The sequence below is a fragment of the Mustela putorius genome, unplaced genomic scaffold (assembly GCF_011764305.1).
Source record: "Mustela putorius furo isolate JIRA1106 unplaced genomic scaffold, ASM1176430v1.1 tig00000447_pilon_pilon_pilon, whole genome shotgun sequence".
Taxonomy (NCBI): domain Eukaryota; kingdom Metazoa; phylum Chordata; class Mammalia; order Carnivora; family Mustelidae; genus Mustela; species Mustela putorius.
Window position 1 is genome coordinate 63,870 of NW_025421384.1, and position 24,030 is coordinate 87,899.

Sequence of the window (24,030 nt, forward strand, 5' to 3'; positions counted from 1 at the left end):
AACCAAGAGTAGTCTTGCTTAGCCTTGTGCCAAGAACCAAAGATATTTTAATATTAATATTAATTTATTAATATTAACATTAAATAATAATTTATATTAATATTTAATATTTTAATATTTCCTTCAACAGCGGGAGCAAGTGTTAAGGGAGGAACGCATAACCTCCCTTGTCTCTCTACTCAGCATGTTTCCAATTCTTCCTCCCCATTGAGGAGGCTCCATGTTAGGTACACACTAGCACCTTCTATGGTGCATATGCTAAGGGTGGGTGCTAGAGGGTGGTTCAAAGACCCCTTTACCACAAGTGCTCCTGGCAGATCTCTCGCCCCCCCATCCCACCGCTCCATCCGAGGGCATCTTATATACTGTTTCACAACACAATACAAAGGGCTACATAAGCACCAAACTAAACATATTTTGATACAGCACCCTTACGGGGGGCTTCCGTATGTTAACAAATACTTAAATCAACAAATGCTCATTTATCATAATAGAGAATAATTTTAGGGGCACCCGGGTGGCTCAGCTGGTTGAGCGTCAGCCTTTGGCTCAGGTCATGATTCCAGGGTTCTGGGAGTCTGCTTCTCCCTCTCCTTCCTTCCTGCTCATGCTCTCTCTCACTATCTCTGTCTCTCTCAAATAAAAAAAAATATTTTTAAAAGGAGAAGACACCGGTTTTAAGCCCCATATTCAGTAATACAATCAAATACTGCTCATCAGCTTCAGATGCTACATAAAAGTCTTGTACCTTTTAACTTCTGAATTGAAAAGAAAAAACTAATTTGTTCCAGTGTAGCGCACGGAAATTAATGACTCCTGGAAGGCCAGATGGGATACACATTTGGGTCAGTCTCCCAGATTGGTGCTTGGTCTCAAGTTTACAGGAGTGTGAGCAGAGCACAATGCAACAGAGAGACCTGAAGCAGCTCTCTGACCCTAGTCCAAACACGCCAATTCACTATGGCTGGTATGGGGATAATACTCATCACAGGATGGTCAAGACAGTACAGGCAACAGTCTCTCAGGAAGTACCACACTGAGATAAGATACTACCATTATAATTTCTTAGTTTTCTAGTGTTTGCAATAAAGTAGACCATGTAAATTTAGAGACCACATCTACCACTAATACAACAATGTCTTCAAAATTAACAATATCCTAAGAAAGAATGGGGAGACCCACATTTGAAAAATGCAGGTAAGAGGGTAGATGAGGAAGAAACAGGGAACAAGTTGCCCACGTGTGATCTCCTAGCAGGAGTCTAATCAACACTGATGTACCATGACATAGGACCTGTGGGTAATAGCCACCTACACCTACTAAAACAGTAAGATGTTTTCAAAGGTGCCTGCAACGTGTCCGTTTAAATGAGTCTTTGTTTTGTTTTTCAAATGACAAAGTGAACAGAGTACTCTTCAGCAAGAACCCCACATTGTCCATTACACCTAGCCAGCCAGTCACATTTTATGCCAACCGACTTCACTGGGGTGGCAGCCACCGGGGGGGTCTCTACTTCATGTTGCTTACTTTTCCTGCTGCCAATGGTCCTTAAAATCTGACCATGATGCCCTCTCTGTGTGTGCAAATTTGGGGAACCAAAGGAAATAAAGCTTGCAAATAAGGACTAAATTTTACCAGTCTGCATTTTTGTTTTTGCTCCCCAAAGGTACACAGATAGTAAATTTTCTAAGATCAAAACGGTTTTTAATATTCATCCAGCATAAGCATTTGTCCTACGTAAACATGTAAGGGCTGAATGAGTAAGCAGTTAAAAGTAAACAATTCCATCTCTCCAGACCCAGCATGCTCAAATTCACTTGAAGAGAAGACGCTTTTCAATATTGAGTTGAAGATGAAACTGCCACCCCAACGCGGACCACTTAGTGAACACGCGTCCTGCTGAGGATTGTGAGCCCAGGCTCACACGGGGACATCTTAGCTCCACCACTCAATGGCTGTGTGACCTTAGATAAGTCACTAAATTTCAGTTCATCTCATCCTCAGTTTCCCCACCTGTGAAGTGGAGAAAGGAACATATATCACACAGGGAGAGTTGAAAAGGGGAACACCTGCAGAAAGGGGTCACAAGAGGGAATGCTTTTTCTGGGTGTCATAAGACTAAATTTCTTAATTCCGAGAGGATCTCTTTGTCATTTGTTAACTGCAACAGTCACCGGCTGGAATGTATTCTGGAATTACATACAAAGTGCTCTCTCATCCATAAATTCTCACCATGAAGCACCTCATTTCCTACTCTTTGAAAGTAACTCTTTCACTCTTCACCTACTGGAAGGGTGAAAGTATGAATCCAAGCTACGGCTTTAAAAAAAAAAAATTCATCTCTAGTGTTTTCTTAATATTGATCCCTGACATACTACCTTCAGGGGGTAAAAAGAATAATTTTTAAACCAAATAATGATGTGTTGTAGCTACATCCTTGACTGACTTAGAAATAGAAATAAAGGGGAAAAAATGCTGATTTAATTACTACTTCACCTCAAGGAAATAAAGAGCTCAGCAAATCCTTAAAAACTAAGTGACATGAAACATGCTGAACCCTGCTACACAGATCAACAGTAGCTGTATACAGCTGTAGGGCGGCCGGTGACACAGAGGTGGGAGCGGCTTCGAGTGCTGGCCCTGTAACCATGCAAACTTTTGAAACTCATCCTCAATTTCCCCTTGGGAAGACGGAGCCAATACTACTAAAAAGAGATTAAAAAGATCTAAAAAGAGACTACTCCAAAGAGATGCTGTGAGTGTGAAATAGGAAGTGACATCTAAAACAGTGTCTACAACATGTAGCCCAGAGTTAAGAGCTCAAGAAATAGGAACCATTGTCAAGGTTTGCTCCATAGAAAAGTTTGTTGCCATTGGAGTAAACATCAGAGAGAAATGGCAAGATCTTTTCTCAACCACACAGAAAAGACATATAGTTTGTGGAGCACTCAGGTCCTTGTGCCCCCTCCTCCTCCTCCTCTTGCCTACCTTCTGCCACTTCCCTATGGATTAACCTCCCCTGGGGACCAGCAGGTCGCTACCTACTAGGTGTCTGAGAGACTGGAGCACACGAAGCAACTACTGGACAAAATCACAATGAGTGGGGGATGAACAGACACATAGTTTTCTTTCCTTCCCACTATTCTCGGGCTGCAACCTTAACCAGAAAGGAGACCAGAAATGCCCTCAAATACTAAACTTTGGCCCAGAGAAAAAGGGAATAGCTAAGGCTGATGACAGTAATTCCGTCTCAGCCAGGAAACTTGTTTAACTCTCTCCCGGCTTTGTATTCACACACAGAACAACTGCAGAGCAAAAGTACAGGGCAATCAGAGAGACTAGAGACGGTAGAGACGGAGAAATGAACGACCAGGATTGCTGCAACAGTGGCCAGTTCCTGCAAGTTATCACCAATGGAAGCAAGGAGGGAGGGCAAGCAATGTTGTGGGTACACAGACTTTCGCACAGATGTCCTGACAACTCCTGAGATCAAACCCACATGCCGACCACTGGGCAGTGGGGCATCCCTGGACTTCAAAGCAGCCTCTCTGCTCTGCTGTGTACTCACACTGCCATTTTCAAGTGTGCCGGCACAACACTAACATCTCTTTCTTCCTTTTTGGGCGGGGGGGTGGGGATGGGGAACACTACTGGTCACATGCACCATTTTATCCAGGGTGCAAAGGGCTTTACAGAATCTCTCAAGCTAGGGTTCCTGCCTGTGCCATACTATGTAAGATTCTGAGATCACCACCCTATTCAGTTGCTGAGGAACGTGGGCTGCTTTGCATTTGACCACTTTGTCAAAGTAAAACAGTAAAGGTACTGTGATGTAAAGGTACATCACAGAGGCAGTGAATCAAGCCAGATGTGAAATGCTGTGTAATCACAGGGGCTGAAATCTGCTTTTCCTCAAGGTTCTAAGTTTCCTCTGGTGTTTCCAGAAACTGTATTAGATACATTATCCAGAAACAATCCCATTCTAAGTTTCATTTTTACTTGTTTCATCATCTAAATCCCTTGAGGACAGGAACCATGTTGTCTTTGTTGTTTGCCCAATAGTGACTAGAAAGATGCTAGAAATGAATGAAGGCTGTGGTGAAGCTCAAACACATGTAATGAAATTTTTAAAAGCAGCACAAAGCATCTGTGCTCCACTTCTCTGAAGAAAATAATTTTTTTTTTAAGATTTTATTTATTTATTTGACAGACAGAAATCACAAGTAGATGGAGAGGCAGGCAGAGAGAGAGAGAGGGAAGCAGGCTCCCTGCTGAGCAGAGAGCCCGATGCGGGACTCTATCCAAGGACTCTGAGATCATGACCTGAGCCGAAGGCAGCGGCTTAACCCACTGAGCCACCCAGGCGCCCATCTGAAGAAAATAATTTTTAAGAAAATTAAAAAATGCACATGAAGATGGTCACTGCCAGTCTATAAGCCAAACTGTAAATACTCTAAATGGTTATATCTATTCAATGGATATTTACATTTTGGTTACTCTACTTACTACACACCTTAGCAAATTACTTGACTTTCTATGCCTTGGTTTCTGACTCTGTAAAATGGGAACCTGCCTGATACAGTCTTTGTGAAGAATAAGTGAGATAATACATGCAAAGCAGTAAGAACAGTACCTAGCACAGAGTAAATGTTCAGTTAAATGTTACCTAATATTATTTTTCCGCTATTCTAAATAACGATAGTGACTGTTACAAGATAAAAATATTCACAATATTACATTTAAAAAAATAAAATAATATAGTCACTTTTATTACAATAATATATGATATAGTTCATAATTCAAAAACAATGGTGCATTTTGAGCATCTATGAATTATTGGATACCACATTAGCAGTAGGGGCACACAGAAGCAATGAACTGGACCTGACTGGAAGGGAGAGAAGCAAACATAAGCAGAAAACTTCAATTCGAGGTGGAAAGTATTCTAGAGAAACAAAGAATTTGAATATTTAGCCTAACTCAGAGTTCAGAAAGGGACATCCAATTGAGCTGACCCTCAAATCTGAGTCAAAGTATGAGAGAGATAAAGAAGGTTACAAATTCCAACATGGCACCCAATTTTAAAATTTGGTGGAAAAAAGTATCTGTGTCGGGGCACCTGGGTGGCTCAGTGGGTTAAAGCCTCTGCCTTCGGCTCAGGTCATGATGCCCAGGTTCTGGGATCGAGCCCCACATCGGGCTCTCTGCTCAGCGGTGAGTCTGCTTCCCCCATCTCTCTTTCTGTCTGCCTCTCTGCCTACTTGTGATCTCTGTCTGTCAAATAAATAAATAAAATCTAAAAAAAAAAAAAAAAAGAAAAGAAAAGAAAAAAGTATCTGTGTAGAAAAAAAACAGTAGCTCGGGGTTGCCTGGCTCGCTCAGTCAGTGGAGCACGCAACTCTTAATCTCAGGGTTTTGAGTTCAAGCCCCACCTTCGCCCAGAACTTACTTAAAAAAGAAATAAATAAACAAAAGTTTAAAAAAAAAAAACTAGAAAATTCCTGAGAATAACTGCAAAAAATATACAGACTATACAAAGATCATAAACCTTTCCTGAAAGACCAAAAGACCTAAATACATGGAAAAACAATTTTTCTATCTGCAAAGTATTATGAAACTATTAATCCTCCTCCAACTTAACTGATAAATATCAATCAAAACTCCAACAGAACTTGACAATTGGATTCTAAAGTTTCTCTGAAGGGGAAAATGTACAAAGAATAGCTAAGAGAATAAAAATAAAACCAAAAAGGGGTGCCTGGGTGGCTCAGTGGGTTAATCCTCTGCCTTTGGCTCAGGTCATGATCTCAGGGTCCTGGGATCGAGTCCAGCATTGGGCTCTCTGCTCAGCAGGGAGCCTGCTTCCCCCCCTCTCTGCCTGCTGATCTGCCTACTTGTGATGTGTGTCTCTCTCTCTGTCAAATAAATAAATAAAATCTTAGAAAAAAAAAAAAAAAACAGAAAAAAATGGGTCTCTATTCCACGAGACAACAGAATAGTTTACCAAGCTGCAATAATTTAAAAGTATGCTATTGGAAAAAATAAATAAATAAATAAATAAATATAAATAAAAGTATGCTATTGGTAAAGGAAAAGCCAATATGTCAATATGGAAACAGGAAAATTATCATCTGATAACTGGTTGTGCAAATCACAGTGAGGACTGAGGCCACTGAGACATTTAGGAAACATGCTATAACCTTACATTATACTTTACATAAAAATAAATCCCTATAAGTGACTCTTAATCTCACAAAACAAACTGAGGGTTGCCGGGGGGAGGGGGTTTGGGAGAAGGGGGTGGGATTATGGACATTGGGGAGGGTATGTGATTTGGTGAGTGCTGTGAAGTGTGTAAACCTGGTGATTCACAGACCTGTACCCCTGGGGATAAAAATATATGTTTATAAAAAATAAAAAATTAAAATAAATAAATAAATAAATAAATAAATCCCAAACACATTCAAATATAAATGTAAAAAGGCAAAACCATAAAATAGATTATAAGACAGATGAATATTTGTATATTCTTAACTTGTAGACACCTTTCCTGTGCAAGATTAAAAGCTAATAGTATATAGGACAAATTTGACTCCCCCAAAATTTAAATTTCCTCATGTAAGAATACGTGATACATTTGTATAAAGAGATCTTTTTAAGATTATAATGAAGATTAGGTATTACATATTAAAGATTTAAAATTAAAAAAAAAAAAAAGAATACATGATAAACCTGATGTCCAAAATTGGAGGCTCACAATGCCAGTGTTGTCCTACAGTTTGTTTGGTCTGCAAGGTTTCTGCTATTGTTGATGTTGGTTTTTTCAATGCAGTAAGTTGCCAGTCTTTAAAAATCAGGGCATCTGGCTATCTGGCAATGCTTCCTATACTTGGAGATAGCAACAAGCTGTGGGTGACAGGGGTGGGGCCCTCTTGCGGTGGGGTGACAGCTCTCCGATTCATCATCACTCCAACCCACCCCTCTACTCATTGACTTCACCAGCCTAGTCACTTTGTGGATTTTTATTTTTGAGGCCTTCCAGTAAAATAAAGGCAGGGGGAAAACAGTCCAACATTACCTAAGAGACAAGAGATTGATTCTACGTATGTAAACAGAATTTCTAAACTGAATAGGAAAAAGATAAACCAATTTTATTTTTCATTGGCAAAGGCCACTTATAAAATATATACAAAGTGCCAATAAACATCTGAGAGGAAAAATTTCTCTCCCAAGCAGAAAGATTCACATCAGTGTTTGCCAACTGGATTGGTAAAAATATAAAATGATGATAATATCCTGTCTTGGCAGGAGTACAGGAACTGGCAAGCTCAGACACTGTTGATAGGAGAGGAGATCTGAACAATGTTCTGATGGGCAATTTGGCAGGGGCTACCAAAATTTAAAACTTATATATACTTTGGCCCACCTATCCAGGGATTCCAGGAATTTGTTATTTAGGACTACTGAAAAATGCCTGCTAAGAGAGGCACATCTATGCCAAGATGTTCAACATAGCATTTTTTAAAAAGATCTTATGTATTCGAAAGAGAGAGTGAGCGAGTGAGAGAGCACAAGTGTGGGGAGGGGCAGAGGGAGAGGGAGAAGCAGACTCCCTGAGGAGCAGGGAGCCTAACATGGGACCCATTCCAGGGCCCTGGGATCATGACCTGAGCCAAAGGCAGATGCTTAACCGACTGAGCCACCCAGGCATCCCATTATAGCATTGTTTATAATGGCAAATACAAGCAACTTAAATGCTCACTGGGATGGGCTGATTACATTACCATACAGCCAAAGGCTAGAATACAGCTCTTAATGAGTGAGACAGCTCTATGTATATTGATATTTGTTGGTACAGAAACTCTCCAAGTGGAATTGTCATAATAATCAGCACAGCCTAATCAACCTATGGTAAAAATATATATAAGATGAACACACACCCCTACATGTACACACATACAAACATTTTCCCCTAACAATTATTACCATACTTATGTTTATATAAATGTACATTTATAACATATATTTACAAATGTATAATATATAAATATATATCAGTAGATACACATATCTTCCACTCTGTGGTTTCTCGTGTCATCTGTAATTTTTCTAAGCATGTATTTACGAATTACTTGAATACCTTTTTTTTTTCCCCTGGAGGACATAAAGAATATTCCTAAAAAGAAAAAGAAAAAAGAAAAACGACTATCAAGGATTTGTAAAGATAGAAAAGGGGGCACTGGAGTGACTCAGTTAAGGATCTGACTTGATTTTGGCTCAGGTCATGATGACAGCATCATGAGATCAAACCCTACGTCAGACTCTGTGCTGGACACGGAGCCTGCTTAGGATTCTCTCTCCCCCTGTGGCCTTCCCCGCTTCTCTAAAAAAATAAGAATTCTGTGAGGTGTTATGTTAGAGCTCAAGCTGGATTGGCGGTGGAGGGGTTCTGTTGAGCAGCAGTTGATACAGCTGGACACACGTGTGTAGAGGTGACAGACAACCGGCTGGGCCTTCCACCCCAAATCTGAGCACCATTCGTAACCACTGAATGTCCCTTTGTTACCTCAATTAAAGCTTGTAGAATTTGCCTAAAAATAACACTTCTGATACCAAACCTTAAATACAGTATCATCTCAGTGGTATAAATAATACATTAAAAGGGCTTGGAAGAAAACATGCCAATCTCTACACAGTATTGCCTCTGTGAGGGAGGGAGCAGGAGTGATAGTCTTTCTGTTTCTTGATTCTTTTCCATTTTCCACTTTTCTAAAATAAGTATGTATTATTTTTATCACCAGAAAAAAAAGAACACTTTCCAAAAGGAATTTCATGTTAGAGTAGAAATAAAGCCACTGTTCCCCCCACCCCCCTAGGCTGGGGTACCCTTAAGTCAAGTATGTATGTATAATGGTCTTCCCATTCCAGTTACAACTTTCTTTGCCGGGTGGTGAGTCCCCCAACTACGTGTTCCACACTTCAGGGTAGGGCCCATGTGGGGGTTGAGATGGATACAAGTGTAGCAGAAAAAAGGGTATTCCTGTCCTTTCGTGGATCATACTGATTCTTCTCCCCACTTAAGTGTGAATGGCTCTGGGCCATCTTGAGTCCTTCCATCTTTCTTTCCTACCATCTCTTCCTGTATCTGCTCTGCTCTTTTTTTTTTCCTTCTTCTTCCTTCTCCTTTCCCACCTCGATTCCCTACTCTCCCTCGCCTCCCCTCCTCCTTTACCTGTCTTCATGTCACCCAAGGGCATGTTGGGAGGGATTTGAGGATGGGAGGGGGAAGGATGGGTGCACTGAAACATTCTGATTTTGTAGGTGACCACTGCCAGGCTCAAATTTTAGAACAAAGACGAAACTGTCTGGGAAGGAAGGGAGATGCAAAAGAGAGGATACAAAATAAAAAAGACAATCCAAGGTACAATTCTAATGGTAATCTGATTACAGATTGGGGCCCCAGTGTGGAAAGCTTCAAAGTCAATAACAACAACAAAAATCCTCCCAAGACCGCATTACAGGTCACTGCCCGGTCTGTCACTGTAATCAGGATTAGAGCCTAAAAAATTAAAAAAAAAAAAAAAGATAAAAATGAAAGCAAACTTAAAAAAAGTTTTCCTTTACAGTATCCTTCCGGGAAACCACAGACATCCCCCACCCCCACGCCCCCCAACTGGGAAAGAGGCAAAAAGGCAGTTTGCCTGAAAGAGCGAGACCTGCAAGGAAAGTACTCGGTTAGTTGACCTGGCGGGGGCCACTTCTTCCTCGCAAGTTCTCAGTTCCTTGGGAACTCTGCCAGAGTCGAGGCCAGCGACACTCCTGAAGATGTCATTCCCACTTCAGCAAAATCTCCTGCGATTGCCCAGCAAACATCAAGGGAATGAACGAACTCGTGAGCAAGTGAATGAATGGAACGGGAAAAGAAGCAGAAGCAGCCCCGCTGGGCGCTTACCTCTTCTGGTTCATGGAGGCCACCTGGAGCCACTCATTGGTGCTGGGGTTGTAGGAGTGCGCAGCCGAGATTTCCTGGCTAGTGATCCTATACCCGCCCACTATGAAGAGGTAGTTGTCCAGGATGGCAGACCCGTAACCCCTGACGTTCACCAGGTCGGGAGGAAGGTTGTTGGCCAGCGGGAACCAACGTTCGGTCATCTCCTCATACCTGAGCATGGACGGGGGCTCCCCTTGGTAGGGGTGTGGGGCCAGGGGGCCCCCCAGGAAATCCCCCAGGGCTACAAGAACCGGAGTCCCGGTCAGCCGGGCCTCTCTCAGCCTCTGCTTCAGGCTGACATCCCCGGGGGCCTGAGGAGGAGCCCCCAGGAGGTGGAACTGGGGCTTGCACAGCACCTCGTGGAAGTGGACGACCATGAAGCGCAGGCAGGCCTCCTGCAGGTCGGGCAGCCCGTACACCTGCGCCAGGCGGTACAGCTCCAGGCAGTTGGTGAGCCGCACCTGGGACAGCAGCAGCTGCAGCAGAGACGTGACCTGAAGGAAGGAGGCCGCTTCCACCAGCTCCGCCAGCAGGCTCACCTCGTCCATCTCCTCTTCCTCCTCCACCCCGCCGCCCTTCTCCGCCTGCGGGCCCAGGAGCCAGCCTTCGCGGGCCCCGCCGGCGTTGATGAAGTCCAGCACCAGGCGCAGGCCCGGGGCGCTGAGGCCGCGCAGCTGCTGCACCTCGGGGCCGCCGGCCTCCTGGCTCAGGGCCTCGCGCATGCCGGCGGTAGAGGGCGCGGAAATAGTCGCTCTGCTCGATAAGCTTCCTCTTGCTCACCGGGTAGCAGCGCTCCTCCAGGCGGATCTGCACCATCTCCTCGGCCGACACGGCTGGGGGGCCGGGGGCCGCGGGGGTGCCCGCCAGCTCTGCGCGCTCGCCTCCCCGCCCCCACGCGCTCGCCGGGTTCCGGGTTGGGCGCGCCGAGGGATGGCGCCGCGGAGGAGGAGGGAGGCGACGGGCCGCCGCCCGCTCCCGCGTCCGCCCGGCCTCTCTGGGTCGCGGCGGCGCCCCCGAGGCAGCCCCTCCTCCTGGTCCCGGGGGCGGCGGCTCAGCCTCGCTCCCCCGGAGCGGCCGCCCTGCCGGTCTGCTCTGCCTCAACGCCAGAAAAGGCCGGGTGGCCGCGCGCCGGGCGTCGGGAGGCGGCCGCCGTCCTCGTCCGGGTTGTCCGGGCCGCGTCCGCCGCCGAGGGGATCCCAGCCCCCAGCCTGCAGCCTCCTGCCACGCCTCGCTTCTCACTTCCGCCCGCAGGACCCCTGCCGCCCGCCAGACCTGCGAGCCGATCCGGCTTTCGGGGAGGGCTGCGGGCCCCGGCGCTGCGGCTGCGGCCCCCGGCGCTCCGGCTGCGGCCCCGTCCCCGCAGCCTCCCCCGCACGCCCGGCGCAGCGGCTCTGCGGCCTGCGGGCTCCGCAGCGACGCGCGGGTTGGGAGGGGGACTGGAGGCGAGGTGAAGCCAGTCCGCTGTTTCTTCCGCGCTGCTTTACGAGCGGGGAGACAGAGAAGAGAAGAAGAAACAGGCGTGGGGGGACCGGGATGATGGGAGTCGGGGGTCCTGGGAGTCAAAATGACATCACATCTGGGATCGCCCATCTAGCCCAATCCGGCATAGTGTCCCGGGGCCTGAGGCACATAGGCCGTCCCTACACACGCAGGTGACACCTAGAGCTGATTCTTCGCCAGGGTCATCGTGTAGGAGCCATCTTGCAGAAAGAAGGTCCAGGCAGATGGCAGCAGGTTCTGCAGGGCTCGCTGGGGTGCACAGTACAGCAGATGAAACGGGTCGGGAAGCAGAGGAGCTTGTATTTGCTGCTGGGGCCCGTTAAGTCTTTTTATACTATTAAAAGAAAGACAATTTAAGTGAGGACACGTGACTTCTTTTAAAACCTCGTCGAAAAGTTATTGCTTTTCCTATTTCAATTTGGTTGGGCTAGCCATGACAGATGGTCTGAGCAGAAGATCTGGCCGCCTTTAGTCATACTGGCCTACCGAGTGGCTTTTCTTGCCACCCTATGTTCCCCAGCCCATGAGGACTATGAAGGAGGGGCAACTTCCCGGTCTTCTCTCACTGGACGTTGCAAAGAGATGAGTAAAAAGCTCAGAGGGAAAGGAGTTCCTTTACAAGAGAGAAAATACTGAAGACAAAGTCATTACCTTCAGGAACTGGGAAGGGAGGAGACAGAGGGCTTTGCTCATGATTTTGAATACAGTTATACTTCTGTATTATTTATTTTTTTAAAACTTTAAGATGCTACATATCTCAAATGGTTACTGTTTTTTTTTTTTTTTGCAATTCTTGCACTAACATTGGCTATTGTTACCCAGAAGCCCTGGCAGACACAAAGAATCCTCCATGATGGAGCCAGCTGTTTGTAACAGAAAGTGTTCTTGAAAGTTAAGATAAATTCAAATGTGGCCAGTACGTTTCTAAGCCTTCCAGAAATATGCAATAGTAGAACTTGAACTGAAGCTCAGTTCACTAACTTGGTGGCAAACCCAAGACTTCTCCAAGCTGTGCTTTGATATTCTCTCCTTGAAATAAAAAATAAAATGAATGATGCCTTATTTATCTTTCAGGTATAGATCCAGATTTGCTGGTTTTTGAACAATCACGTCCCACATATCTAAATACTCGTTCCTCATCTAACACACGGGACAGACTAAGGATTTTAAAAGCTACGCATTTAGATGAACAACAAACCACAGTGATAAACCAAATGCTACCATCAACAGAGATGCTGTCATCAACCACACATCAAGATTTGGTTGTCAACACAAACAGTACTAGGTATTCCAAGGAGTTAACCACAGATTCTTGGGCAAAACTCATTTCCCTGAATAACTCCATTACCACAGAGGTAAATATGGTGTCACACAGCACTGATTTCATCAATTATCCAGATAACAAGACTATTTCTCCTTTCTTTGTTCCCATAGACACAAAAGCTTTTCATAGGCCTATTCCATCCCGACTCAAGAGTAGCAAGCAATTACTAAATAAAACCAAGGGGTCCAACAGCAGAAACCACACAGCTGAGAATGAAGACATGACACCTGATGGGGCATCTGTGACTTCAAAGATGTGGCTGGCTCCAGTGGCCCTCTGTACCTCTGTCATCTTTCTTTGCTGTTGTATGATCATCTTAGCATCTGGATGCTGGAGAAAGCAGCAGGGCCAGTATAAGCCAGGGCAGAGAAAGGCAGGATCCAGGCATGTCAAAAAGTTAACACTCTAAAGAAGAACTCTTAATAGTAAAAGTTACAAGATTATAAGCTTTCAAGGGTATCGTTTTTAGTTTTTTGTAAGACAAGGGCTGTTTGTTTAAAAAAAATAAATATTGCACAGGATTGCAAGGCCATAATCTTCATAAACTTAACTGCTTTGATCATTTCTATTTTGTGAATAGTCTACCCTTTGCCAAAGTTCCAAAATTCTGACCCCTGCACTTGTTTAGCACAGTGTGAGAGATATGCTTCTAAGTGCGATACATGTATTCCCCCATGGATATAATTTTATGAATTAGATATACTTTTTAAAATGACTATAGTATTATTATCACATTTTACAGATGAGGAAAATGAGAAGAGAGAGGCTATCTTCCCTAAAGTCACATAGCTTAATATTAGGGAGGGCAGGATTTAATAGATATCTGGTTCAAAAGTTCATGCTGGAAATCACTGTTAGATTAAAAGCCTCCAAAAACATGGAAAAAAAAATACAGAGAGGAAAACACCATAATATCATGTTTCCTGTCAAGGTCAAATAATTGTCATGTATGTTAATAAAATCTTTTAGTGGATTGGATAGAAAAGTGCTATTATTACAGTTACTAACACATGTGCAAATGCTGCCTTTTAAAAAAATTTAGTTTTGATGTTCGATTGATTAATTCTTCTTAATCCTAAACCATCTTCATTTTTTAAAGTTGACATGCCTTTAACTCTGGTACTGGAATTGTGTTGATCTCTGTGGAATAAAGTTTGGGAGTTTTAGTTTACAGCCCTCACGTGTATGTAGTGTTTTCCCAGGTGCAAACATTAGCTGTAGGTATTTGAGCTCTGTCCAAATCTTACACCAGATCTACCCCCACCCCCACCCTGAAGTGCAGACACTTTAATTCAATCAAGTCTCCAATGATTTTAAGCTTTAGACCCTTAATCTAACCCTTGAAACTCTTTTTAAATGTGAGGAGAGATACTAAAAGACAGCCAATAAGCAAGAATAGATAAAAGAAAGCCCTATTACAGGATTAATAAAAAGTATTGTTCTCTCTTATGTTAAAACAAACTGTCCAGTGGCTTAAGAGGTGTTTCTGTTTCTTTCCCTAGTGTTGATACTATGTGGGGGAAAAATGCCTGTTTCTTTTTTTAATATAAGGAAGAAATATAAAAAATCTCTATCAGTGGAATATTAGCTACAAATAAAAATCTGATTTTAAAAATGTCATCAACTTACCCTTATTTACTAGTCATGATATTAAATATTAAATTTTATCAATTTCTTTACCAATTCATTAGGAAAAAAATTATTCATATTACATAGGGAGGATATAAAGACTTAAATTACCCTAAAATTATATTTCAATAAATAACTCAGGAAGCAGTCTTTAAAAATTATTGATACAATCTTTTAAAAGATTATTTTTCTTTAAAATATATGCAAGTTTTTAATTTACCTTATTTTATTTTTTATATACAAGCTTTTAAAGGTTTCCAAAAAACCAGGGGTGCTAGAAAAACATTTTTCTTCCTTGGGGTTTCTTAGAATTTGCTCATTTCCTAAAATTGGTAGTTTTATAAAAATGACCATAATTTGAGAAAACATATTTACATTTGTAAGAAACCAAACTCATACTCCTCTTCTTCAGCCACTATCTGTGACCATCAGATAAACTGAAGACATTTATTAGACTGCAGATGCAACCAGGCCAGTGTCAGCCAGGAAGCAAAAATCGCCGAGCCTAGAAACCATGTCCTTCCTGGAAGCCACAAGGACCAAAAGAGAACTTCTGAATAGAATTTAAAACTTTCTTAAGAAACAATAAAAGATTCTCAAGGCCAACAACCAGTCAACAACCAAGGCCAAGATTATCCTACTTCTTAGTTGCCTATGTGTTTAAGCAACTTCTGAGTTATATAATTTTAAGTTTGATGTCAGCAGTCAATGTGTTATCAATGTAGCAAATATCCCTTAGACTTGGTTAAAGGATAAATATGATGTTCCTTGTATATATTGGCTCAATTAATATCTTAAAGGATGGGTAAAGATCCGATTAATGAAAAACAGTAGTTTAATTATTGCTAAAATTATAATGATCGTAACTGCTTTCTATCTGAGGCAGTTCTGTATTAATCTCACAGCTCTAAGATTTTGCCATTAGGTGTCAGTGCTACAGCCTATCTTCAGATCAGTTGCCTGGAGATACCCAAACTGCAAAGGCTAGAGGGTACAGTGCTCTGTGAGACACCAAGTATAAATTTGGAGCGGGGAGGTCTGTCTGAAAAACCACCCTCAGGTTTGGTAATTCACTAGAATAATGCACAGAACTCAAGGAAAGCTGTTATACTCATGGTTATGGTTTATCACAGAGAAAGGATATGGATTAAAGTCAGCCAAGGAAAGAAGCACATAGAATGAAGTCACAGAGGGTTCCAAAGTTATAGTTTCTGGTGTCTGCCCCTAGAGGCAAGATATGTTACTTTTCCTGCACCAGTGTATGGTAATATGCCCAGAGTACTGCCAGCCAGGGAAACCTGCCCAAACTTTAGCAGTTCAAAGATTTTATAGAGGCTCTATTGCATGGGTATGACCTAGTGATGACCTGGGTGGTTGATCTCAGCTGCCAAGTGGACTGATCCCAGGTGATTTAATGCCCCTTCCTCTAAATCATGTGGTTTTGCCGGCATGGCTAAGACTGTCAGGTGTGGCCAGCCCCACCCTAAAATCCATTGTGACTGGCTCTCACCCTAAACAAAGATATTGCTATGAGGTATGATATAGATTACCTCCTAGAAGCTGCAAGCTAAGGCCAGACCTCTCTTTGGGCCAGGTCAGATTTTTTATTACACAGCATTACCTCCTCTGTTTTATCGATTATTATAGTATTATTTCAAAAGATGGATGACCCTAACCTACCATCTCTTTACATGTTCCCAAAGGATTTCTCCTCAACCTCTATTTTCAAAATGTTCCCTTCTTCAATACTGTTTCTGCATCTGAAATTCCTTAAACTCCATGAATCTCTAAGAAATATAACATTTCAATACACTTAAAGTATGCTTTTAATTTTTAATTTTAATTTTAATTTATTTTTTTAATTTTTATTTTTTTAATAAAAAAATTTTTACTTTTATTATTTATTTATTTTTATTTTTTTTAAAAAGGTTTTATTTATTTATTTGACAGAGAGAGATCACAGGCAGGCAGAGATACAGGCGGGGGGGTCGGGGGTTGGGGGAGCAGGCTCCCTGCCAAGCGGAGAGCCCAATTCAGGACTCAATCCCAGGACCCTGAGATCATGACCTGAGCCAAAGGCAGCGGCTTAACCCACTGAGCCACCCAAGCACCCTAATTTACTATTTCTATGCAGTGGGTTACAATGTATCTCTCTTTTTGCAGTCAAGGTCATCTTATCATACTTAATAACATACAGATTCTTGAACTTGCTAATACTAAATCATACCTTCATTTCATATAAATCCTTTGGGTAACTGTTTTTCAAATTCTTTTTTGGCTTTCATTTATGTTCTCTAATTCTGTTAGGCAAAGTAAGTTTTGGACAAGTAACAAACTCATTAATTCCAAGTAATTAAACTCAATAGAAAATAAAATTCTATTTTAATTAACTTAATCACTTACAACTTTGGAAGTGGTAGACATAATAGATAAAAATACTGAATTGACAGTTAAATTGAATGGAATGTTTCATAGGACAAGTCTTACTTTGTCATTTACTCCAATTAATTTCAAGGTCTTACACCTCATCTCTTTTCTGAGCTGCAGAAACTCTAACTGGGGAATCTAAAGAGATGAATACCAGTTAACCTCCATTTCCACTTTTTTGCAAGCATTGGCTTGGAGAAGTGAGCCCCAGAAAACAGAAAGAAGGATGCTAAGCAGAGTTGAATTAACATAAAGTGAGCCCAAAAGAGAGGAATGGAGCAACTTTTCAGATTAGAAAAATACTTCCAAGAACCTATTTCTAATCAGAATTGGCATCTGTAGAAAAGGCATTGGGTGGACAGTAGTTATGTAAAAAAAAAAGCACTGAACTATATACAGGGAAGTAGATTCTGGACTTAGCCTCCTAAATAACCAAAGTCATTACAGCTGGTCCTGACTTATTTTGACTCACGATTTTTTGAATTTATAATGGTGTGAAAGCAGTAACATACTGAGGAAACCATACTTCAGATTTTGGATTTTGATCTTTTCCCAGACTAGTGATATATGATGATACATTTTCATGATACTGGGCAGCAGCAGCCAAAGCTCCTATCCAGCCATGTGATCCTAAGGGTAAACAACCTGTATAATGACAACCACTTTGTACCCATAAAACCATTCTTTAACTTTCAGTACAGTATTCAATAAACTTCATGAGATATTTAACACTTAATTATAAAATAGGCTCTGTGATAGATGATTCTGGCCAACTGTAAGCTAATGTTAAGTGTTCTGAGCACGTTTAAGGTAGGTTGAACTAAGCTATGATGTTTAGTAGGTTAGGTGTATTAAATATATTTTCAACTTATGATATTTTCATCTTAAGATGGATTTATTGGGAAATAACCCCATCCTAAGTTGAGGAAGATCTGGATTTAAAAGCAACCAATAGGGGTGCCTGGGTGGCTCAGTGGATTAAGTCTCTGCCTTCGGCTCAGGTCATGGTCTCAGGATCCTGGGATCGAGCCCCACATAGGGCTCTCTGCTCAGCAGGAGCCTGTTTCCCCTTCTCTCTCTCTGCCTGCTTCTCTGCCTACTTGTGATTTCTGTCTGTCAAATAAATAAATAAAAATCTTTAAACAACCAGCAACCAATAGGTGCTAATTTGTATAAAAAGAAATAGGAGATAAAATAACAACATATGTATATACATGAATATTAAAGTGATGGCAGAAATAAAATTAAAATACTTTCAAACCAGAAGGAATCACACAGGTCGTCTAATCAGTTCTACTGCCACACCATACAAATAAGAAAACTGCTGAATAATCATTGCCATGATGCATTAGTATGAGAAAATATTTTAAATGTGATGTGGCTTCTAGAGTTAACATGGTGGAGTAGTAAGGATCCTATGTTAGTCTTATCCCTGGAATTCAGCTAGATAGTTATCAAATCATTCTGAACACTTGCATTTTCAACCAGAGATCTGATAAAAGAAATGCTGCAATGCTACAAAGAGAAAAGTGGCCACTTCTTAGAAATATTGTCGTCTTTACTCTCTCTTTCTTCTTTTCTTTTCTGGACATAATAACAAGATGGAGAAACTTAATAACAAAAGAAAGAAGAACAGGAGTTAATATGGATATAAGTAAGATGTCTGAACCAGAACTTAAAACAATGATTATAAAGATACAAGTTGGGCTTGAAAAAAGCATTCAAGATACTAAACAATCCCTTACTGTAGAAATAAAAGAACTAAAATACAGTCATGCCAAAATTAAAAATGCTATTACTGAGATGCGGTAAAAAATGGAGGCTCTGAAAGTGACAATAAATAAGGCACAGGAGAGTCAGTAATATAGAAGACAAAATAATGGAAAATAAGTAAGCCGAAGAGACACAACTACTTAATCACGAAGGAAAGCTTCCAGAAATCGGTGATTCCATAAAGCAAAATAATATCCAGATAATAGGGGTCCCAGAAGATGAAGGGGAAGGAGGGAGGGCAGAATGTTTATTTGAACAAATTACAGCTGGGAACTTCCCTAATCTAGGGAAGGAAATAGGCATTTAATCCAGGAGGGACAGAGACATCCCCTCAAAATCAATAAAAAGATTGAGGTAATGATAAATGGTTCTCTAACCCCTTACTCTCAGTTTGGAGTTGTGTTTGGACATACAATAAAGAAGCTTGCAAATTTCAGATAAAGAGAAAAACCTGAAAGCAGCTTAGGACAAGAGGTCCATAACCTACAATGGTAGAAACATAAAACTGACAGCGGACTTGCCCAGAGACCTGGAAGGCCAGTAAGGACTGGCATGATATATTCAGGGTACCAAATGAGAAAAATATGCAACCAAGAATACTTTTATCCAGCAAGGTTGTCATTCAGAATAGAAGGAGAGATAAAGAGTTTCCAGGTTAGACAAAAACTAAAGGAATTTTTGACCACTACACTAGCCCTGTAAGAAATATTAAAGGGGATCCTTTGAGGGAAGAGAACCCAAAAGTAACAAACAGCAGAAAGGAACAGTGACAATCTACAGAAACAGTGACTTTACTGAAAATACAACGGTATAACTTCGTACGTAATTACTTTGAATGTAAATGGACTAAATGTTCCAATCAAAAGACACATGATATCAGAGTGGATAAAAAACAAGACCCATTGATATGCTGTCTATAAGAGACTCATTTTAGACCCAAAGATACCTCCAAATTGAGCATGAGGGGGTGGAGAACCATTTATCATGTTAATGAATATCAAAAGAAAGCTGGAGTAGCCATCCTTACATCAAACTAGACTTTTTAAACCAAAGACTATAATAGGAGATGAAAAAGGCCACAGTATCATAATAAAAGGGTCTACCCAACAAGAAGATCTAAAAACTGTAAATATTTATGCCCCTAACTTGGGAGCAGCCAATTATACAAACCAATTAATAAAATTAAAGAAACACACTGATAATAATACAATCATAGATGGAGACTTCAACACCCCACTCACTGCAATGGACAGATCATCTAAGCAGATGAAAAAGGAAACAAGGGCTTTGAATGACACACCAGACCAGATGGACTTAAGAGATATAATTAGAGCACTTCATCTTAAAGCAACAGAATACACATTCTTCTTGAGTGTACATGGAACATTCCCCTGAACAGATCACATACTGCATCAAAAATCAGGCCTCAACTGGTACAGAAAGACTGAGATCATACCATGCAAATTTTTAGACCACCATGCTTTAAAACCTGAACTCAATCACAAGAGAAAAATTGGAAGGAACACAAATACATGTTGGTTAAAGAGCACCTTATTAAAGAATCAATCAGGAAATTAGAGAAGAACTCAAAATATACACGGAAACAAATGTGAAAACAGGATAGTTCTGAACCTTTGGGATACAGCAAAGGTGGTCCTAAGAGGGAAGTATATAGTAACATAAGCCTTTCTCAAGAAAGAAGAGAAGTAGGGTGCCTGGGTGGCTCAGTGGGTTAAACCCTCTGTCTTCGGCTTGGGTCATGATTACAGGGTCCTGGGATCGAGCCCCACATCAGGTTCTCTGCTCAGTGGGGAGTCCGCTTCCCCCTCTCTCTGCCTGCCTCTCTGCCTTCTTGTGATCTCTCTCTCTCTCTCTGTCAAATAAATAAATAAAATCTTTAAAAAAAAAAAAAAGAAAGAAAGAAAGAAAGAAAGAAAGAAAGAAACAAGAGAAGTCCCAAATACACAACCTAACCTTAGACCTAAAGGAGCTGGGAAAAGAGCAGCAAATAAAGGCAAAATCTACTACAAAGCTGTAATCAGCAACACAGAATGGTACTGGCACAAAAACAGACACATAGATCAATGGAACAGAACAGAGAGCAGATATGGACCCTCAACTCTATGGTCAACTAATCTTCAACAAAGCAGGAAAGAATGTCCAATGGAAAGAAGACAGTGTCTTCAACAAATGGTGCTGAAAAAATTAGACAGGCACATGCAGAAGAATGAAACCGGACCATTTCCTTACACCATCACAAAAACAGACTCAAAATGGATGAAAGACCTAAACGTGAGATAGGAATCTGTCAAAATCCTAGAAGAAAATATAGGCAGCAACCTTACCTCAGCTGCAACTTCTTGCTAGATATGTATCCAAAGACAAGGGAAACAAAAGCAAAAATATACTATTGAGACTTCATCAAGATAAAAAGCTTTTGCACAGCAAATAGCTGACAAAATTAAAAGGCAACCTATGGAATGGGAGAATATATTTGCAAATGGCTTATCAGATAAAGGGCCAGTATCCGGGGCGCCTGGGTGGCTCGGTGGGTTAAAGCCTCTGCCTTCGGCTCAGGTCATGATCTCAGGGTCCTGGGATCGAGCCCTGCATCGGGCTCTCTGCTCAGCGGGGAGCCTGCTTTCCCCTTTCTCTCTGCCTGCCTCTCTGCCTACTTGTGATCTCTGTCTGTCAAGTAAATAAAATTAAAAAAAAAAAAAGGGCCAGTATCCAAAATCTATAAAGAAACTTATTAAAGTCAACACCCAAAAATCAAAAAATCCAGTCAAGAAATGGGCAGAAGACGCCAACAGACTTTACCCCAAAGAAAACATACAAATGGCTTGCAGACACAGCATGAGGGAAATACAAATCAAAACCATAATGAGATACCATCTCACACCAGTCAAAATGGCTAAAATTAACAAGTCAGGAACAACAGATGTTGGTGAAGATGTGGAGAAAGGGGAACCCTCTTACACTGTTAGTAGGAATGCAAACTGGTGAGCCACTCTGGAAAACAGTTTGGAGGTTCCTCAGAAAGTTGAAAACAGAGCTACCCTATGAACCAGCAACTGCATTACTGGGTATTTACCCCAAAGATACAAATGCAGTGATCCAAAGGGGCATCTCACCCCAATGTTTAGAGTAGCAACGTCCACCACAGCCAAAATATGGAAAGCGTCCAGATGTCCACTGACAGATGAATGGATAAAGATGAGGTATATATACACAGTAGTATTTTTATTCAGAAAGAATTAAATCTTATCATTTTCAACAATGTGGATAGAATTAGAGTATTATGCTAAGCAAAATAAGTAAGTCAGAGAAAGACAAATACCTTATGATTTCATTCATATGTGGAATTTAAGAAATAAAAGAGATGAACACAGGAGAAGGTAAGGAAAAATAAAATAAGATGAAAATTGACAGGAAGGCAAAATGTAAGAGACATTGAACTCTAGGAAACACACTGAGGGTTGCTGTAGGGGAGGTGGGTGGGGTGATGAGGTAACTGGGGGATGGGTATTAAAAAGGGAAACTGATGGAATGAGCACTGGGTATGTTATATGCAACTGATGAATCACTAAACTAATAATAATCACTAAGCCTCTGAAACTAATAAAAAAAATCTGAAATGTGTAAAAACGGGTTTTTTTTTTTAGCATTTTCAAATTTATATAAAGTGAGATAATTATAAAATTATATCATGGAGATTTTAAATCAAGGAGATTTTTAAAAATCATAAAATAAAAATTAAATCAAGGAGATTTTTCTAAATAAATCACATTAGATTTAATAGTTTCTTCACTGATTCTTTGTACTGAGAAAGGGTATTTTCATTGTCCCCTTCATTCTTAAGACTAACAACAGACTTTTTGTACTCTTCAACTTCTTTCGTAGCAAGGAGCTCTTCTTTATTTACATCCAGATTTTTCTCAGCAGCTTTGATTTGGAGAAGTGTTTCCAGAATATTTTTTTCAGAGGAGCTATTGTTCCATACATACTCTTCCATGTCTGCTTCAGTCTTATCTTTCTCCCATTCTTCAGTTTTCTGAAAGGAAAAAAATGAGTTCTGAAATCTGAGAAATACGATCCAAAAACAAAGTTTTGTTTTTGTTTTAGGGAAAGAGAATCTGCAAAATGTGGAGTCCCTATGGATACTTTGTATGTGAACTTTGACTTCCCTCCCTTACAGCACTGCTATCCACCTGCGCCAACTGTTTCAGGACCCCACACTCTATGATGTGACTACTACATTACCACTCACTAACTACAGAATTTATCGGGCTTGCAAATTCCACTCACAAAGCAACACTATTTCCCAAAAGAGACAGAAAACTCATTTTTTGCAGCTTTCTAATCCCTAAACTCTTAACACATCAACACTTCACATTTCTGAGGTTAATAATAAAGAGTTGAGAAAAGACTGTATTTATCTTTGTAACATGCCTGTGGGGATGACAAGGAATACCAATCATTACAATAAAATAAAAAATATAAAATACATGTGTAATACATGATTTTTAGTCCTAATGACTTCATATATTCTGGAATTTTATTTTGTTATTATCTTTATTTTCTATTCCTCTAAGGGAAACAATTTTTGTTACTACTTGTTTTCTCTCTTTCTTTCTTTTTTTTTTTTTTTAAAGATTTTATTTATTTATTTGACAGAGAGAGACACAGTGAGAGAGGGGAAGCAGGGGGGAGCGGGTGAGGGAAAAGCAGGCTTCCCTTGGAGCAGGGAGCCCGATACAGGGTTCAATCCCAGGACTCTGGGATCATGACCTGAGCTGAAGGCAGAGGCTTAACAACTGAACCACCCAGGCTCCCCACTAACATGTTTTTTCTTACAAAAGTTACTACTATGCTATCTTAGGGAACACTGTTAGGTTTTATAGTAATATAATTCAGATTCGTGATTTAGATGAAGATGTAACATTCTGTGAAAAATCAAGGAACGCAGCTGATAAATAATAAGCCCTGGTTCAATGAAGTGCTGAATGCCAGCCAATACTACACAGTAGTATTCTTTTCAAACTAACATATTCTAACATAATATAACATATTAACAATATTTATTTCCAAAATAACATATTCTGAGCTATATACTATTATAGAATCATCCAATATTCTTAAAGCTTTTGAAGGTGGTAAACCCCGCAAATTAGAACATTTCTGAAGTATTAAAAGAAAGATTTGTAAGGCTGTCAAAATTATTTTATCTCTGAAAACTCCTCTTGAAAAAGACCCCAACTTGAGCAGACAGAGCTCCAAGTCTGTTCAGAATTAAGTGAGTACCAAGGAGTCGGTTTCCACTTCTGCCTCCCTCCTGTCCCCAACCTCACTATTCGAGTCCATGAAAAAAGAAAAAGCACAAGAG

General features: G+C 41.0%; 2 protein-coding genes across 8 annotated transcripts in view; one reads left to right on the forward strand and one right to left on the reverse strand.

Annotated features, from left to right (window-relative positions):
• LOC123392096 (liprin-beta-1-like) overlaps nt 1–10,719 on the reverse strand; it is a 67,804-nt gene extending 57,085 nt beyond the window's left edge. For all 7 annotated transcript variants that reach the window (XM_045079952.1, XM_045079951.1, XM_045079950.1 and 4 more), the window contains exon 1: nt 9,953–10,719. In XM_045079952.1, coding sequence (XP_044935887.1) covers nt 9,953–10,713 — 761 coding nt within the window. In that variant the 5' untranslated portion in view covers nt 10,714–10,719. The remainder of the gene's footprint in view (nt 1–9,952) is intronic.
• Nucleotides 10,720–12,549: 1,830 nt separating this feature from the next.
• Nucleotides 12,550–14,519, forward strand: LOC123386985 (MANSC domain-containing protein 4-like; the record flags this gene model as incomplete). The annotated part of the gene is made up of 1 exon (XM_045079947.1): nt 12,550–14,519. A coding segment is annotated over one exon (675 nt), but the record flags the coding sequence as incomplete, so codon positions are not given.
• Between the last annotated feature and the right edge of the window lie 9,511 nt (nt 14,520–24,030).